The sequence below is a fragment of the Anas platyrhynchos genome, chromosome 16 (genome assembly GCF_047663525.1).
Source record: "Anas platyrhynchos isolate ZD024472 breed Pekin duck chromosome 16, IASCAAS_PekinDuck_T2T, whole genome shotgun sequence".
Lineage (NCBI taxonomy): Eukaryota > Metazoa > Chordata > Aves > Anseriformes > Anatidae > Anas > Anas platyrhynchos.
Genome location: NC_092602.1, coordinates 10,711,259 through 10,731,040, shown reverse-complemented (window position 1 = coordinate 10,731,040; position 19,782 = coordinate 10,711,259). Strand labels below are relative to the sequence as shown.

Below are 19,782 nucleotides of genomic sequence, written 5' to 3'. Positions count from 1 at the left end.
CGAGAGCGATAAGGTGACTGCTGAGAAATGTAGGGGTAGAAACTGCTGCGGTAACGCAGGAAGGGAAGGCCCGTACCAGACTCCAGCTGCAGCTGTCAAAGTATGCAGGAAGAGCTTCACAGGACATTGTGTAAAATGTAATTATTTTCCATTGTTGGATTGCTTTATTTCCTGCGTTTCATTTATAAAACCAGCCTCATCAGTTTTCATCATTTTTGGAAAGTGCTTTGGGACGCTGAGGAAACAGTGCTCTAGTAAAGGAAACACAAATCAACAATAATCAGTTGTGAAAAAAAAAAAAGCATACCATTTTCTATTTGCCTTTTAACATACCTTGCCTTTCTTGTCTGTTACTATTCCTACATTTCTCACATCTTCACAGGAAAGCCTGAGTATGATCTTCTGGTAATCGGTGGAGGATCTGGAGGCCTGGCTTGTGCAAAAGAAGGTCAGCATACATAAATAAGTAAAAGTTTTCTTTTAGCTTAAGTGGTTTTTATGGAAGCTAAGAGAAGCAATACTGAAAATGTTAAAGATGTCTAGGAAACAGTATCCTGTGCGTAAGCCCTGTGCTTTAATCATTAACTCAGCTCCATCTAGTTAATCTGCAAATTATTCACACCCTCAGGTGTGGTAATCTTACTTGGCTTTCCAGTTACTCTTTTTTAAAAGTATTTCTTCTGTTATCACAGGAAAATCTAATAAACATTTATTTCACTGTTACTGTGTGCCTCTGAGTGCCTCCATAGATTTTCTTTGTTACTTATTATACTTTTTCTTATTTATGAATTAAAACAACAGTACTTTCAGGCTGTTTGGAATTGTTTAACTTCTGTAGAGAACTTTTTCCTCTTTGTAATGCATTACCCTTATGTAACATGTTCAGTAACACACAAGGTTCTTAAACATCTCATTTGGCATCACATCGTATTTTTAGGGTTGGCAGAAGCTGGAAGCTCTAGTAAGGGTTATTAAGTGCCTTCTGGAGAATCTGCTGACTACATGGGTAGCCTGGGCTCTTAGTCTGGTATCTTGAATTGGTATAAACCACCAACTGTCATCTCCTGTATTCTTAATCTGTGCTTGTGCTACTGAATGTATTTCAATTTGTGCATTTCTTTGTCCTCTAAGTGCCTTTTCTTGTTTTTTGTTTAAAGCTGCTCAGTTTGGAAGGAAAGTGGCCGTTTTGGATTACGTGGAACCTTCTCCACAAGGTATGGAAAAGAAATACTAGGATATTTGGATATGTGTGTAAAGCCGTGGTCTGGCTGAGCAGGTTGATGCAGGCAGCAATGTGGCCAAAGCCACGCTGCATGCTTTGCTTGCAGTAAAGTCCTTATGCTGAGCTTGCTCGTTGCTTCCCAGCTCTACCTCCTTTTCCTGCATGCTGAGGTTGTTAGCAGTGTTTTATTTGTGATAGACTTTGGACTTAAATGCGTGAGAATATTGTCTGTCAAAATGTCTTTACAATTTCTGAAGCGTATGAATTGTGTTGTGTTAAGGCTCTTCATGCACAATGTGTAAAGTAAGGTCTGCAAATACAAATAATAAATGTGAAAGTGTAGTAATTGGATCTTCTGAAACCTGCAAAAAATCTTGAGATGCTTTGAATTTTAGAAGAAAAATACTTAGAGTTGGTCCTTATCAAAACATGTTAATGTAAGCATAGTCAAAAAGTGATCTGTAGGAGTAAATTGTGTGTTGTTTCAGAACATCTAATACTAATTGCATGAATAATCCAATTCTCTAAATAACCTAGTTGCATTAAGTAAAACTAACATGGTGTGTTTACTTTTTTTTTTTTTTTTTTTTTTTTTTTTTTTTTTTTTTTTTTTTTTTTTTTACTTTTTTTTAAGGAACCAAATGGGGACTTGGTGGAACTTGCGTGAATGTTGGTTGCATTCCTAAAAAGCTCATGCATCAAGCAGCCCTTTTAGGCAGTGCCCTTAAAGATGCCCAGCGCTATGGCTGGAATATAGCCCACCCTGTTCATCATAACTGGTAAAGAATATTGTCCCTATCTGCTCCTATGTTCTGAAAATGCATATGAAAACCTTTTCTTGTTGGTATTTATTTACAGTTAGAGAACTGAATTTTGGATGATGCTTTTTAGTCTACTCCTTGTTTTAAACACAAAACTGTAATTAATAGCTCATCTGGGCAGATATTATGTCAGTTTGCACTTGTTACCTTACTTTCATAACAAAAAAGTATTACAGAACATCATAATTTGTAGCAATTGCCTGTAAATTGAGTTGCATTATCTGAATTTGTAACATGATGATTTTATGTTCAATTTCTTGGTTTGTGATAGGTCAGAGATGGCTCAAGCTGTTCAGAATTACGTGAAGTCCTTGAACTGGGGACACAGAGTGCAGCTACAAGACAAGTAAATAAGACTTGAAGTTCATCTGTCCTCCCATAATCAAGGAGCTCTTGTAGAATTGTTGAATTGCCTTTGGAATTTCTCATTATAATTAGTATTTTTAGTTTGTAAGTCCTTTCTTCTTAGGACTGTAGGTGCCCTTACCAATGTAAGTCATGTTTCCCTTTCCCTTCTTCTTTTCTGGAAAATATTGGTTGAAAACAGCCCCAGGAGAAAACTTTCTAACAGTATAGTGATCTGGGTATGTTCTCTCTAATCTGGAAAGGTTTTCCGTTAATATTAAGTAGTCTGGGTTTATCAAGCTAATTTTGGGCTTGCCCACCAAAGCTTACATGCCCTGCTTACAAGCCTACAGATAACACTACACTAGAGCAGCTGATTTTTTTTGCTTTCAGTGCAGGAACGTTTCCAAGTTTTTCAGCATGCAGTTCCTTTTATAGAGAGATCGTATTAATTTAACAGGTACAAGTCTTTTGACTCGTGCTGAGTCATTCTTGCGTGCTCTAAAAGAAGCATTGTAGTAGTAATGTTATAAATAGTAATGCTACGGATAGTGGATCATGTATCAATTGAAGAGGTTAATAACCTGATCCCAAAGCATGCCATATACTTTGCTGTATAGGGAGATGAACTGTGACACAAAAATTAAGTCTGTGATAGAGCTGCACACAGTCTTATGATATGAGATGCTTCCTTCCTTTTCTATGCCTGTTTGCTTTTTTTTTTTTTTTAACGGATCAAATAGGGGAAGAAGAGCTGTTTTTATTTAATTCCTATTCTTCGTTAAACGTACATTTATGTTGTTTTCTTCCAAACAGGAAGGTGAAATATTTCAATGTCAAAGGGAGTTTTTCAGATCCACATACAATCCGTGGTTTAACAAAAGGAGGTAAAGAGGTGAGCTGCTTTACAGTGCACCTCAGTTCTGCAGTACTGTTCACTTCAACCATCTCAGGTCTTCTTGTGTTGGTTTTCAGATCAGCTGGAATCTAGGCAATACTTTTCCAAACTGCTTTAGGTATTCGGTATTGTTCCAGTGAGGGAGATCTATTTTCCCTCTAGAGAAGATGTTTATGAACTTGACCGTTGCCTACTGTGCCCTTAGCCCCTAACCTGCAGGTTAAGTGCTGTTGCTTTTCCTTTGAAGACAAGAACTGAGACACGGGGTTATTCATTGTATTCAGATTCAAATTGCTTTGATGGATACTGACAGAGATGTAAAGAAAACCAAAATCTCTTTACTGCTTTGGGCATTAAATCAGTCTGAGATGATTTCTTCCTTCAGATGAATGAATTGTAAAGGCACTTAGCTTTCTAATACAAAGTGGTGTGTGGGAAGCAATTATGCTGAATGTACCAAATTTAACTTAAAGCAGACAGGTCAAGTAATAAAATGGTGACTATTTCTGCATATTTAACAAAAGACTGAAAATGCATTTTTAATGCCTTTTTTAGGGTAATTATATAATGTTACTGCATAATATCAGCCTGAGAGAGCAAACGTTTTTTGAGGTAAATGCCTAGCATTGTCTAAAAACATATCCTTTTTGAGGTACCTTAACTTCTAGGCCTTAGAGACAGAATTCACTTGGTGTGATTTCTGTGTTTTGTCCTAAGATAAGCTGACTTTAATAAACTGCTGTGTGTGTACAGCTGTTGTTTCCAAGCAGTCCTCAGAATCTTGTCTGGTATAGGAACAGTTGTAAGCTTAATATTAAAATGAAAAATGATAGAGAATGTGTAGGAGAAACCTTCTGCCTGTATTCATTTGTTTTTATCTCCAACCTTTTTTTAAAGTATTGCTTATTATTATGTCAGATAAACAGCAGATGGTAGTGCCAGCTTTCTCACATATTACTCATTTGCACATAGCTAAGATATAAAGACAGATAAAAGGATATCAAATGCTTGATTTTTGTTTTGTATTTTTGTTTGTAGACTATTCTTACTGCAGAAAAAATTGTCATTGCTACTGGAGGAAGACCAAAATATCCTACACACGTAAGTTACACTTCCCATCTGACAACTTCAATGACTTTACTGTCTTTCTACCAGATAATAATGTTTAGAGGATTAAGGATGTCAACAAACTAACACAAGGAATTTCCGTACCTGAGTGTGAAAAAATATTTTTTGCATTAAAATTTTCAGAAAAACACTTCCCTAGAAAACAATTTGCATTAATTTAGTATGTTGATGTTCTTGGAATCATGGAATCCTCACATACATTGGAAGAAATCTTCAAGATCATCAAACTGAACCATCAACTTGAGCTACTGAGTTTCATCACTAAATCATGTCCCTTAATGCCATGTCCACACACGTCATATCCCGCCAGGGATGAGGACTCTACCATTTCTCTGGGCAACTTGTTCCAATGCTTGATCACCGTCTACATGAATTCTTAATATCCAATCTGAACCTACTCTGGCACAAATTGAGACTGTCTCCTTGTGTCCTGTCACCTGAGAAAAGAGACTGGTGACAGTCTCCTTACTGTAACCTTTTTTCGAGTAGCCATCAGCTTCCTCTTCTCTGGATTAAATAACATCAAGCACTCCTCCTAACTTGTTTTCTACTCCTTTCACCAGCTTCATTGGTCTTCTCTGCACACATTAGAGCAGCTCAATATCCTTCTTGGTAGTGAGGGGCCCACCTCGCTATCAAGGTAAAAGGCAGCAATACGTTTTATCAGCTTGGAACCTTTCCTCTTTCAGTTTGTCTGTTGTCTCTTATCCTGCTGTGCACCACTGTGAAAAGCCTGGCTGTCTTTTTTTGATAGCTTCCTCATAGCTTTGAAAAGCTGTTATTAGCCACCTTTACTCCTGGCTGAACAACCCCAGTTCCCCTCAGCCTTTACTCACTGGTAGCGTGCTCCACCAACTGGCCATTTTCATGGCTCTCTGCTGAACTTGCTTCAGTCAGTCAGGTTCTGTGTTGTATTAGGAGGCCCAAAACTTCACTGTGTTCTCAATGAGGTTTAACTAGTGCTAAGTAAAAGAGAGTACTTACTCCCCTTGATATACTGGCTACACATCTGCTAATACAATCCAAGGGGCTATTAGCTTTTTTTTGCTGCCAGCACTGGCATTTTAAAGTCAAGATCTTACCTGTGTGTTCACAGGTTGCAGGTGCGCTGGAGTATGGAATCACAAGTGATGACCTGTTCTGGTTAAAAGAATCTCCTGGAAAAACGTAAGCTACTCTACCATGGCTTTAATATATGCTGTCATTCATACTTTTTCCTTACAGCAAGGTGAAAAATGTACAAAATTGCCTTTTATATTACCAGTTTTTCTCTCCTTGTGTTTTCCCTCTTGAGAATCTGTTTTGCCATGCAGCAACATCATGCTGTTAATCTTCATAAGTAACTAATACATTTTTTCCCCCATAATATTCCTATGTAAAATCAAGTTATATTTAAATTTTTACCATAGGTTAAGGTGACTTACTTGCTGTAGCAAACTTCCTCTTGGAAGTCACAAGAGGGCAGCATAAACTTAAACGAAGGCTCTACTGTCCCTATACTCCCCTATTCTTTGCTGTGGGTATATGTGAAATTGCTTCTCAGGTAGAAACTTTGACATAATTTTGTGTTCTTTTCAGTGGTGACTATTGATAACAAATCTGATGAGACAAGAAAGGACAGAAGTACCCTTATTATGGCTTGGAAGCTATTGATTAACTAAAATACTGAAAATTGTTTTTAGTGGAAATATTAAATTACCACAGTCTGTGTTTCAGAGTGCATAGTACAGTAAGATATGGAGTCAGCGCTGTACTACAAAGCAATTTCTTTATGCAAATAACTGTGATAGGAAATGTGTATTTGCTAGCATGAAAGTCAGCTAAGGGTATTTTTATTTGTCTTGTAGTTGCAGTCTGTCCCTAGATCAAGGATTTCACACAGAATCACAGTAATTTAGGTTGGAAAAGACCTCTAAGATCAGCAAGATGAGCCATTAACCTAATACTGCCAAGTCTACCACTAAACCATGTCCCTAAACACATCTATATGTTTTTTAAATACATATTTGTGAATGGAGAAATTGTATTTGTTGCAAGTATCTTATATATATATATAAAATACTGGTGCTTTCAAAGAAAATAGAGGTGCCATTCATGGCCATGATTTGCTAATATAAAATTGCAATGTGTGTTAAGCTAAGCATCAAATAGATAAAACGGGTTCATTGGTACAGTTTAAAAAGGCAACTAAATTTCCATTTGTTTGCAGTATATCAGTCACCTCTTGAATTTTGAGAGCATGATTTATGTGAGGAAATTATTTTAAAAAAAAAAAAAAAAAAGATATATCCCTATAAGACATTTATGTGAAAATGTGGCTTTTGTCCAGTCCCTGCTAATGCAAGTTGTAACAGTGTAATGTGGGAGTCTAGTGTTTATATGTTGCATTCCTAAGATTTAGTCAAAATAAGCCCGCAGGGGGTACAGTAGCATTTCTGTGCTTTATCAGGCTGTGTCCTAGCAAATGAAGGAGGGAGTTGTTAAAGGTTTGTTTCTGACGGATTTGTTGCTATTATAAATACTCCCAAGGTTCAGTTTAACACCTTTTGTTTTTTAGTCTGAGCTGTGTTCTACTTCTTTCTTTCCCATTCCTCTCCAAACGTGCATATCTCAGCTGCAAATTATATGGCTGGGGGTTGTAGAACTGTCAGTCCTGCAGTTATTCATACAAAGCGCATGTGTGTGTGTGTGTGTGTTTTTTTTTTCTTAAAAGGCAAACCGTTAACCAAGCAACCGTTAACCAACTTAGAAGTCCCTTAAATATACAAACACTGATGAAATTCTTGCTACTGAGATGAAGGATTTTGGCAGAGTGAATTAGAAACTTTGCCTTGAAATGTGCTCAGAATGAGTGAGAGATTGAGCAGGTGCGGTGGATGTTAGGTTCTGCTTTCAAAACTTTTCTGTTAGGCTCTGACAATGCCCAGGATTTTTAAGAGGCACTGTGAATAATGTGCTGCTGATGTTATGAGCGGGTGCCAGCTGGCAGCTATTTCTTATCTAATGAAAAAGAAGAGCAAATGAATGCATAAATTTTGTATGTTTTTATTCTGTTCCCTGTAACTCCCCTCAGATATTTCTTTATGGGCAGTATATGGCTTTCTGCAGCACTTCCCTGGAGCTGGAGGCTAAAAGAGGGGATGTTCATCCATTCACAGATCAATCAGATGTCCTAATGCTGTAAACATTATTTCTCACTGTGCTAAGTTGTTTGCCAAACATAAAACCCAGACCAGGAGACTGGTAGATATTTATCTCTTGGTATGGCTTATGCTTATAATGCTTGTGCTTCATTGCTCCTGACTTTAAGTAACCTAGTTAAACTCTGTGATTATATGACTTCGTGATTTGAGTTTTTAAAGTAATTTCTAAATTTAAGTAATTTTCTAAAATCTATAGCTTTCCAAATGCAATTAGCAGTCTACTTTTTCCATACCCCGAACCCCGATTTTTTTTTTAACTTTTGAATATAGAGGAGAGAGCCCTGCATTAAGAACAAAAGAAGTCCCCCAAAAGTGGAAGCATGTTTCCATAGCTGAAGATCACAGTCAGAAAGAGCCTAGCATTCTATACAAGCCTCATAGTAACTAGAAATCTTGGTCCTTATTGATGTTTTTCCTAATTTAAAAATATAAGGAAAAACTTTCCTGTGGGTGGAAATACTACTTGGAATGCATCTCCAAGCTGTGAGATTTTAACAAGCCTGAATAATACATGGGTAGCAAAGAAATGTGGGTGCAGCTTGTCCAGCAGCTGTGTCAGTGACGGGCCAGTTGGACCCACTTTTACCCCTGGAACAGGGACTGAGTGCTTTTAGGTACCCGGCACACGAAGGGAATTGAGGATCTGGTCAGAAAAGAGAGGAATGCTGCAGTGTATAGGCATCTGGGGAAAGGCGTAGAAACTGCTGTGCTGGAGAGCTGATAAACCTCATAACTTAGAAGTGTTGATGGACACACAGCTTTAGTGGTATTCATGGTTGAAAGAGCATAAAATAGAGGGAGAGATGGGAACCGGCGTTTTATTCAAGATCTCAAATGGATGTATGTGGTAAACAGTAGTCTAGTTAAGTCTATTAAACAGATCATCTATAGCTGTGTACACAAACTTTTAAAGTTAGGAAGAGCAAATATTTGGCATTTGGATAACATGATGAAAAAGCAGATGGTTATAAATCAAATCGAAATTTAGTGATGACAAAAATCTGTAAGTTCTATTGAGAACTATAATCTACTTGGTAAGAAGATGGTGAATTTAATACGTACTTAACTTCTGAATGTCTTAAGTTTTCTTAAAAATATTTTACAAGTTATTTAGTAGCTAAGATACATCTAGAAATTTTGAGATATATTTTTAATTCTGGTAAGGCTGCTGCGTGTCTGTGTGTTTATACATGTATGTTGTACACTGTCAGAGGCAATGGTGTCAGGAGGCCCTGTAAAAATGAGGCATCAGAAGCAACAGGCAGTGTGCGGAGGGTGAGGGGGGAGGAACAGTGTCAACTTCCACACCAGATGCTTCCAACTGAGGTATATATCACAGGGCACAGTTGAAGTATTTGTGATGCCTCTTAACTTTGCTAGTTGTTCTGAGTTTTTCCGTGGCTTTCTTCACCTTGTCTTTCAGATTACATGTTTAAATGTCTCTTTACAATATAAAAACAATTCCTCTTGTCTTATAAACCTTTGTTTGTTTTTGATTCTGTTAATGAAATATGTTCAAATGTTAAAAGGTTCTCTTTGTTGGAGTTGACAAGCCAGGTTCTTTCTTCCTACCTAACAGTATCAGATCCACCGCTCAAACCTGTGTTCTTATAACTATACATATTTAAAAAGTAATTTGTTGGGTTATGCAGAAGTATGCACAAGCTCATTTCATTGCTTTATTCTTTCTTTTTTTTTTTTTTATGCAACAGGTTGGTTGTTGGAGCCAGCTGTATCCTTTGAAAAATCTGTGATTTATAAGTAGCATAGTTGCCTTTCCTATGAAAGCTTAATTTTCTGAATGCCTTTGCTCATGCCCTATAAGTTATAATAAATATAATTTGTAATATAATAGGAAGGGTTTTATATGCACTATCATTGTAGGAAACTAAGGTTAGTTGAGGATGAATTCTCAGGATCTTGAAAACATTCTTACCTATTAGGAAAGTATTCTGAGGCTTTGGGTTTTTATTCTGTACAACGAAAGTAAGCTAGAGATGTGTAAGGAAAACGTGGTATCTCTAGATAGAAACACCACGTGTATATTACTCTCTGTGTTGCATTTATGTGAAATTATTGTTTATATTTCTTTAATTGATACTTCACCAGATATTTCACTTGAATGTGCTGGTTTTCTAACTGGCATTGGACTAGACACTACGGTCATGATGAGAAGTATCCCACTTCGTGGGTTTGATCAGGTCAGTGTGGAACATCTTGCATTTCCTCCTATATCACATATAAGGTATGTCTGGTCAGTTTTGTCTCCTAAAGAAAAAGTGGCGTTGGCTTCTCCAGACATTTCCTGGCATACAGTTTCTGAAGAGTAACTAAATACATATTAGCTCATGTTTTCCTATTATATCTCTTGATCCTGTATTTGGAAAATTAAACCTTTTTTTTTTTTCCTTCACTTAATTTAAAACAGGATTGAAAAGATCAGGAAGCAGGGGAGAGATTTGGATTATGCCACTGCTAGAAGTATTAGCCGATTTCTTTAAAATAATCTAGAGTTGCTAAGAGATGCAGATAATGACTTTTAAAATAAATTACTGGATGTAACATGAAGTAGTTCAATGTGGAGTTCATTATGACAAATAAATAAATCACTAACCTGAAAGCTTTTAATGATATAAGAACTGGAAATCTTGACTTCACTGCTTTCATAACAGTGGCAGTTATAACTAGGTTTTAAAAAAAAAGGTATGTAGAGAGAGTGTGAGTGATTTCAGTGGAGCTATCACGCTGGAGAAAATTATAAGCGAAAGAAAAATGTTAAGAGAAAGAATTGTGTTTCAAGATCAAGAACAATTTTGAGGAGTTTTCTTCAAGTGTGAGTGATCATGATTGTGCTGTCAAAACAAAAAACAGTTTTGGCTAGAATTCCATTCCTGTATAAAGACAATAAAAGGGAATAGAGTTAACAATGAGAAAAAGCAACAAAAACAAAGAATGTTGTTAAACATTTCTGTTAAATACAGAGCTGCTTAAAAAAGCAATAGCAGGTAGTATAGCAGGTTTAGGTTAAAGACAAGTTATTGGATTTAGTAAAGGCATTACTTGGATGTGATTTTTGTAGGCTTTGTTCTACCAGTTAGATAGCCTTATTGGTTGGCTTGATGGTCCCTAAGTCTGTAGGGAGAGTGTTTTAAAGGTGATTGTAGATCTTTGTCCCTGCGAGACTTGATGCTAACATTACTTTGAAGGAAAAGTTTCTGTAGCGTTCTTAGGAGAGTTACAGGTTTTCACTCACTGCTGCGCTGAACTTTGTGTTTTTAATTTTCTAATATTTTTTTTTTATATAACTTTGGAAAATTTCAGCTTTAAGAATGAAGACTCTGTCTTGTTAATCTCTTGAAAATAGTGTTTCCAGAGTGGAAATGAATGCACATTAATTGTTCCTGGTAGCATGGATCAGGAGTGTGTTTTTTAATGCTAAATTGCAATACTGCAAAACATTTAAAGACCAAAGTTGATCAAATAGTGATAGAGCCTATGGGCTTGTTTTCAAGAACTGCTTTGCATACGTGGAGTGTAGGAAAATATTTTAATGTGTAACAGTACAGTTTTTGAGGAGGGAACTTCGCTGTCAGAAGCAGTAGTGATAAGTAACGAACGCAGGTAGTGACAGCTCCTGGTTGCACGCCAGCTATTCCCACTTTGAAGTCTCTTCCTTAAAGCTAGTGGTAGGTGTACCAGTTTTGCAAAACACCATTTAAGGATGTGTCTTGGGAATTGCGTTCATCATTGAAGAAATCTACACCTGGAACAGCATGAGATTTGAGCAAGCAGGGAATAGTGCTAAGAGTGTGTGGGTGGCACTTCATAAAACAGTAGGGCTTTCTCTGAGAACATGATCTTCTGTAATATATAAATAATACAATGGAAATTTCAAGGTTAAGAAGAAATAGAAAAAATAATTTTATTCAATATGTAGTCACACTGAGATGGAAACTGATTAGTGAGTTGTCATGTTTCTGGAGAGATATAACCATGTTGTTGTTTTTGTATTAGTTAAAAACAACTTCAGAAATAAAGTTGTGTAAGTCAAGACCTTACACGTAGCTCTTCTGCATGAGTGGTTTTGTAATAATATCCTTTAAGTAATAAATATATCCTTTGACGAAGTGTGACCTGAATTACTGCAGTCACGAGCAATGACATCTTTGGATAAACCTGTCAATTCAACACATTACTAATCAACTGTAGTGTGGCATTATTTCAAACAAGCTCTTAGGACAAAAGCATTATTTCCTTTTGGTAGTAGAACTTTTCAGGAAGCCTTAGTGATTCATAGTTACAGCAGAGAAATGACAGGTGTCACAGCAAAGGGAAATATTTTTCTTCATTAACTTTATCAAAGCGTTTAATTCTTTTCAAGCTGCCAGAAAATGGGAATTATGGTAATGTTAAACTAAATGTGCTCTAGATTCTATTTTTATAAATGAATCAAATGAATTATAAGCAACCATTTTATTAAAGTGCTATTTCAGTTTCTTGAAAATGATTTGAATATTCAGATGCAGATACCTCTTGGAATAGAGTTGCAGGCCATAGTTGCTTAATGTATTATCATGTGTTGACAATGCACAGTAGCTAAGTGACAAGGAATGTTTGAAAGGCATTATATTTTTACTGGATTTCATAAAGACAGCTGAATGAGAGTTTTGCATTAAAAATGCCATACCTAAGTATAAACATTTTTCCCCCTACTCAACAGCAAATGGCATCTTTAGTAACAGAGTACATGGAATCTTATGGCACAAAATTTTTAAAGAAATGTATCCCAACAAAAGTTGAAAAATTGGAAAGCAACAGATTACACGTCACCTGGAAAAATACTGACTCGGGCACAGAAGAAGCAGATTCCTTTGACACAGTGATGTGGGCAGTAGGTAAACTTGATCATCTTATTGTTTATTTGTAACACTTTCTGTTCTGAAAACAAAGCTCCTTCATGTTCAGTGGGGCCAACCATTTTCGTAAGTTTAGCAATCTAAACATGGATATAAGTACAATCCACATTTAGAAACTGCAAAATGAATGGTTTGGGGGTTTGAGGAGGTCTTTTTTTAGTGGACTTTTTGTGTGTGTGTTAAAGTTGGCACTCTATCCTTAAGGATTAAACACATTAACAGTTAAAGCTGGTTAATTGATGTGCAGTCGGTATGATTCATTGTTTTTCTCTGTATCAACACACCCACACCAGGTGTCTCAGATAATAGACTGGGAAACTGGGTAGTGTTGAGGATTTCCTGTCTGCAGATGTGCCAGTTACAATACTGATTGAAGAAAGTCAGCTTGTAGAGTTAAAAAGCACCCGCTGTTAACTAATTGTAGCCTGAGTTATACTAGATATTTCCTTAATTTTTGTGAATGCATCTTGGAATTTTATTTGGAATTTATTATAATTACTAGGATTTTCAAACCAATCAAAACATTTGAGGCAACAAAATTATTTGGATATATTTTTAATGTAACTTAAAAGTTTAAATCCAAAGCTTTTGTGGGTTACTATTACAGGGCTGTGTTACCTTGCTGAGTGACTGTACTCAGTTACGCACCGGGTCATTGAAACAGTTCTTTCTTGGCCTTTATTTGGTTCTGTCTGTCATGTAATGTCCTTCTGTCTTTTACTAGTGCTCTGTCTTCTACTTTTTTGAGAATTCACCTGAATTACGCTTCTGTGTATTTTTTTCTATATGAAACCAATAAACTTTTAATATTATATAGTATTGCCCCTGCTCTTAAGGACACCAGAAAAAAAAACACCTTTATATGATAGATGCCTGATGTACCCGAGCTACAAAGCAATGGTAAGCTTGTGCACGTACAGATGGAATGTAGGGTCTTTGCCCAAAGAAAAGGGTACAGACTGATACCTTTATAAATAGATGCAACTGCTGATCTGCAGGATGAACTTGCAGGAAATCAAACTTTGTACAGAACTTGTTTCAGGTATTGGAGCACTAAAACCTGTATATTGAGTTCTGCAGCTGTAACGCAGCTAATATAGAACAGGAAAGGACAAATAATATTTCCAGTTGAATTTGTGATAGATGGCAAAATATTAATGCTGTAACTGGACTTTGTCCAGATTATTCACAAAGTCCTTAGTAAAGATATTGAATTACTATTTATCTGATTGATGTCTGACTGTGTAGAGGAGCATCACTGAACTGATAATTAAACTATGCAGACATTTATAAAGTATTCTGGAGTGAGTTTGACAGAGAAAGTGGGATAGAATACTAGTAAATTGTTAATAGAAAGAGTGAAGGCCAGCAACAGATCTGAAATTTAGCTTTACAAAAGAGTTGCCTCCCTAATGAGGGCAGTGGAACAACCCTTCTTCAGTTCCCTTGCATTCATAGGTGTAGAGGGAAGCCACTGTGCCTTTGAAATAAATTGTCTTTGCTATAAAAAAAAAAAAAAAAAACAAACAACACACACACACACACACACACACACATATATATATATATACACACACACACACCTTTAGCTCCATGTGAAGTTGAACAGGTATCTGTTTTTGCACATCATGGTATGAAGCATGTTGCCCTCTGTGTCAGATTGGATGTGTGGCAAATTTATTTTGCAGTGCAGTAAAATAAGATCATTGGTATTGAATATCAAGAAAGGGTTAAGTATGTACATTTTTATAGTAGTTCTCTTGAAATCTTATAACCAAATCAGTTTGGATTAATTAAAAACAGAAATGTTGTTTGGAGTTTTTCTTTGAAAAGTCCCACGTGGTGAAATATGTGAGAACCTTTCTGCCAGCCCCAGTAGGAAGGGGATTGGCTTTATATTCCTCTTTGCGAACAAAACCTTGCCATCCAGTTTTTAACCTTTGAACCGTTCAGTGAAAAATAACACATCTTGGTTGATCTCAGAAAATGGTTAGTGCTAATGTGGTGTGGTTTGCTGAGGCTCTGGTTCTTTGTTCTGAACTCCCCACGTCTATTCCTCATTAATTTTAGTCCAGGACTTTCTTGATGAGGTATGTTCTCTGCAGTCCTAATGAAAGTAGTCACTCCTGTTACATCAGCCAGTGCTTCTTTTCCCAGTGTATAGTTCTAATGACATTCAGTCAGCCTTGCTTAACGGCTGTTTTTAATGTGCTGGTAATTTGTTTGCATTAAAAGGGGTGTGAATATATGTTTTGCTTCTGGTTTTTGTTTAACCCACCCATAAACTTCAAATATAACTCTTAAATGCTGCTTATTTTAGCAGCGTGACTACAAAAATCACTTCATGTTGAGGAAAAGTTAAACACTAGGCTATGCATCTAATCTGCACGTGAGAGAACATTTGGGAACATGAAGTATAAGGCAATGTTTTAGTTGGTATGTGATGGCTAGCGTTTGCCTGGGTGGTGTTATAAATAAAAAAAAAAATTGGCAGAAAATGATTCAAAGTAATTTTATGTAACCAGTATAATTATTTCTTCAGAATACTGGTTCGGTTCACCTATCAGTGTGTAGGAGAGATTGAAACCCATGACTTCACTTGGCAGTGGCTGATGGGTTTGTGAAACTGCAGAGCCAGCCTTTAAGCCTCCACAAAACCTTTGGTTACTGCAAGCTTACTGTGGGAGAACTGATGTAAAGGCGAACTGCAGCTTTCTTTCCAGGAAGTATTTCTAGCACGCTTTGCCTTGCATGGGACCTTGAGAACAAAACAAATAACAATTGTTAGAAGTCTGCCTCATGCTGTAAGGAAAACCTCATAGCCACCCATGTAACTCACCTGTGGTGGTTACACAGCATTTGGAGCTGCTTTTTTGTTGTTCAGGTAGGACACAAGTCAGATATCCTTGGCTTTTTGTCACCAGGTGCAAGGAACTTCAGATGTACGTTGGTTGCTAATGCCCAGGGCTATCTGCAAGCTTCCATCTGCTATTAGTTTTTTTTTTTTTTTTTTTTTTTTTCAAATTGTGGCAGGCGTGGTGAGAATCTATTAATGGATGAAATGTTCAGAAATGTAAAACTGGTACACTCACCATCATCAGGGGTATGGGTTCTGAACATTTTTTTAAACCCTAGTTAATCTTTCTGTCGCCTTGTAATTGGAATATAGTTTATGCTGAGTTGGTCTTTATTTGTCATTATCAGTTGACTGTGTTTTTGTGAATCAGTTGACTGTGTTTTTGTGAACAGCTTGGGTTTTCAGGAGGGATTTGAAGGAAGAGGGGGGTAGTGGTCTTGAAATTGTTCTGGTGAATGTGTCAGGCACCCAGAACAAGATGAAAGAGAACACCAAGACTGGGAACACATCACATCTTAATTAAGGTCAAACCAAGGTCAGTTTTGGTGAAGTTATGAAGTGATGTGTAAAAATGAAAATGTGCAGAAGGCTTGGGCTTAGGTTTTATGCCAGAAAAGCCATCCTGCCACCCTGCGGTATCCTGACAGTGGCCATCTGTGGTATCATGCCTAATGCGAAAATACTCAGTTGGCTCTAGTTTGAATTTTTCAAATGCTAGGGGGCAAACAGACATTCCAGCTTCTGTGATTAAGAAGCTGCAAGAGACCTATTATAAAATTCTACAGGGTTGCTGTCAGCTGCACCTTTATCACCCTGGGAAATCTTACTGTACACAGGAATATACTGTCACACATTGCTGCTGATATTTGACTATGTCTAGTCCTATGGTTTCTTCTCAGTTCAGCTGCTTCAGTCTCTACCATTGTAGGTCCTGTACCTAAAGGTCACAGCAGCCTGATACTGCCTTCAACTTACTGTGCGTGGAAGCGTGACTACCAGAGCCACTCCACGGATGATAGCATGGAAATGTCACATCACAATGTAACCGGCCTGGTTTGTGTCCGAGACGTGTGCTTTAATGAGTCTCTTGTCGCTAAGCTGGCTGACAGCCCCCTCAAGAAGCCATGTTGCTAGGTTTTACAAAAACGGATTAAAAGCTGTTTTCTATTTTAAAGTTAAGCAAATGAGGGCAGGCCCCTAGAACGGGTTCTATGTGGTTTTCACAGCTCTGTGGCTATTGTATAGGTCTGAGATTATGATATGGTGTTAAAAGTGCTAGAGGTAGGTAACCTTTTTAAGGTTTGAATTGGCATCATTCTTTCTTCTAGATGTCTGGCATAATACCTTGCTGTTTTGAGTGAAAGCTAAAGCTGGTTTTGTGTCTTAAATAATCATACGCTCCTTATTCAGGAGTTTCAGGACAGTGGGCATTTTCAAACAAACTGTTCAAGTATCTTTGTGTTCTGAAATGCCCTGTGGATTGTAGGAGTAAGCTGTAAACTCTCAATGAACTCTAAATAAGCTGTAAACTCTCAATAAGCTATAACTGTGTTTTTTTTTTTTGTTTGTTTGTTTTTAAATAGGACTTAATGCGTATGAAACAAATGTTCTTTTTATCCAATACTATTGAAAAATGGTGAGAACTGATTCTACAACACGTGTATGTGAATGTTGGGAAATCTGACAATTTCCTAAATTTGGCTTTAAAACTTACCAAGCCACTTCAGCTAGTCATGAAACTAAGCTAGTGAATTTGAGGTGAAGCAAGATCAGTAATTCTAATCTTGTTTTATGGCTGTGATCCAGCGTGGGTCTAAAGGCCAATAAAGGTCCAGTTTATATTCTAATGTTTTATTATTGCTTTTAAAAATAATATTTAGACAATAAAGATGAGAAATTTCACTAAGTAGCAACACCTTTTTGTAACTCTCAGCTATTAATACCAAACTGTACGCATGTTAAAATAGATTGGAATTGAAAGGTTAAGTGTTATCCTGCAGATTCGATAAACTCAGCTGCTGTTGTTGTCACAAGTCTTTAAATGACTCTATTGACGGGTTTTTCTTTTTTTCCCTATTTCAGTGCCTTCCATTGCGTGCTAAGCGTTCTCTTGGCTCTGCCTGGCAGGAAAAAGGGGAAACTAGAAAACCCCATTAGCTGTCCATTTGCAGAATATCCAGGCTTTACTCTCAATACACAAAGAAATACAACGGTAGGAAGTTGTTTCACATCCGAGCCAAGATAAGGTCCTGGAGGTTTATTATTTTTGTTGCCTGATAGCATCAGGACTGGGGAGCAGGGGGCAGAGAAGGAACAGCAGATCAACATCCCATGGGGACAACAGAAGGGAAGACAGACAGATAGCTGAGTGCCGACAGCTTCAGTCAGTACTCCCAGAGGAAGTGTTGGTTTCACCAGATGAAATTAATACACAGAAGTCTTTACAGAGGCATTCAGATGTGACATTGTTTGGGGGGCCTGCCTAAATGGCAGATGTATAAAGCAGTGAATCATATGTTTACATATAATTAGGTCTGTATTGACAAGCCAGGTTTTCCTTTTGTTTAATAATTTCCTACATTAACATCAAAGAGCTTGTTTTTATAATGAAAACACATTTCCCTTTTTGTTTTGCTTTGCTATAGCTCTGTATTAACTTCAAACACAAAGTCATGAGTCACACGACGGAGATATATATATGTAGATGTCGATATGTTCATATCCATTTATAGCCTCTAAAAATGAGTGCAATGTTATTAAGTTTCCTTCATTTGGATATACTCAGATAATCTCTGCTATACAATCTTGTGTGCCCCTAACAATGAGTATCTGATATTTTCACTGTGCTTCTTAACCTTCAAATACGCTTAAAAAATTATATGTATTTAAGATTCAATTTCTGGATCAAATAGATACTCTGTAGACAGTTCAGTAGAGCTTGCATCAAGACTTTATGCAGAAGATACTATGAAAATATTTTTTGAAGATGTGTAGGTTGAAAAGTAATTTAGAGAGAGAAAAGTCATATGGAAAAGATATAACTTAAAATCTTTGGAAGGGGAAGCTCTAATAAAATCCAAGTTCAGTAGAACTTTGCCTAATTTGGTTTTTAAATGCATTGAAATATAGTTCTAAATTCTACAGAATGGTTATACAGAGCTTGAGCTAAATATTAAATATTTCAGCATTAAGGACTTGAGAGCAAAGTTGATAAACTTTATCACCAGGGCTGAAGGAACTAAAAAAGATTTTAAATATCAGATAACAGGAAAAGAGGACTTCAGGGATGTATGACACTGAATGGAATCACTAATCATTTGTATCCACAAGTGTGCACAACAGGCTATTTGTTAGTATTGAATGCCATTCAGTTAGTGTTTGTTAGAAACTTTCATCATGAAGTTGCTTTATTACATATATATATTTATGGTACTTTAGAAAATATTGCACATTTATAATGTGCAATAAATTTTAAACCGTCTGGCTTTTTTGCACTTTCTGCAGTGGATGGTGTCCTGCATATTTTTAAAAAATAACTTTTGCTGAAATAATCTGAGCAAAGGCAATAGTAATAGATCTGCTTTCACAAAGAAATTGGTAGCCATACTTTATACTCTTATGGCTTTTTCTGTGTCAGATATATTTTGTCTTCTTTGTACTTGGCCTATCAAATCGCACAAAGCTCTTGGAAATCTGCGTTGGAGGATGCCAGCTTTTTAGATTAACACTGCTAAAGTTTTCCAATAGTTTTTACTTTAATTTCTTTCGTCCTTAAGGTCGGGCTCCTGACACCAAAGCTCTCAATTTGGAGGCAGTTGGAGTGAAAACTAATTCTGAAACTGGAAAGATCATTGTGGATGCCAGTGAAGCTACTTCTGTTCCTCACATTTACGCAGTTGGAGACATAACAGAGGTACTGAGTCTACATAAACTATTTTACAATAACAGGAAGCCAACTTTGTTCCTGACTAATAACTAGTCCCCAGATGTCGTCATGCTCTAGCATATATCTTAGTGTTTTGCTCTTTTTCATTTTGTACAGCTGTAGTATTTATGCCCGCCACCTGGGTCAGTAATTTCCTTCACATGGATCTTGTGAAATATCAGCATTAGAGATTATTACTGATGTTTATCAGGGAATGCATCATTGGTCAGAGGCTCATAATAATGTCTTTATCACTTCAATTATCTTTCTAATGAAGTTTTTATCACTTCAGGTGTATGACTTCATGCTGCCTTAATGCTGAGTGAAAGTAGTTCTTACCTTCTGATGTTGAATACACTTTTGGGGAATGACCACAACAATTCTACTGAGATTAATCATACGATAGCATTTCTCCTTCCTGACATAAAATGGTCTGGACAAAAGTATATGCCTCTAGAACAAGAAAA

At 36.8% G+C, this 19,782-nt stretch overlaps 1 protein-coding gene across 6 annotated transcripts in view; it reads left to right on the top strand.

Annotated features, from left to right (window-relative positions):
* TXNRD2 (thioredoxin reductase 2) overlaps positions 1–19,782 on the top strand; it is a 34,714-nt gene that overhangs the window by 888 nt on the left and 14,044 nt on the right. For 3 of the 6 annotated variants that reach the window (XM_072024640.1, XM_027469843.3, XM_027469845.3), the window contains exons 2-12: positions 383–448; positions 1,158–1,214; positions 1,857–2,001; positions 2,315–2,389; positions 3,205–3,283; positions 4,325–4,387; positions 5,511–5,581; positions 9,330–9,349; positions 9,727–9,818; positions 12,338–12,512; positions 19,167–19,303. In XM_072024640.1, the coding sequence (XP_071880741.1) occupies positions 383–448; positions 1,158–1,214; positions 1,857–2,001; positions 2,315–2,389; positions 3,205–3,283; positions 4,325–4,387; positions 5,511–5,581; positions 9,330–9,349; positions 9,727–9,818; positions 12,338–12,512; positions 19,167–19,303 (980 nt within the window). Of the gene's footprint in view, positions 1–3; positions 138–382; positions 449–1,157; positions 1,215–1,856; positions 2,002–2,314; positions 2,390–3,204; positions 3,284–4,324; positions 4,388–5,510; positions 5,582–9,329; positions 9,350–9,726; positions 9,819–12,337; positions 12,513–19,166; positions 19,304–19,782 lie in introns of those variants that run through there. The other 3 variants (XR_011803829.1, XR_011803830.1, XM_072024641.1) reach the window with 2 other exon arrangements.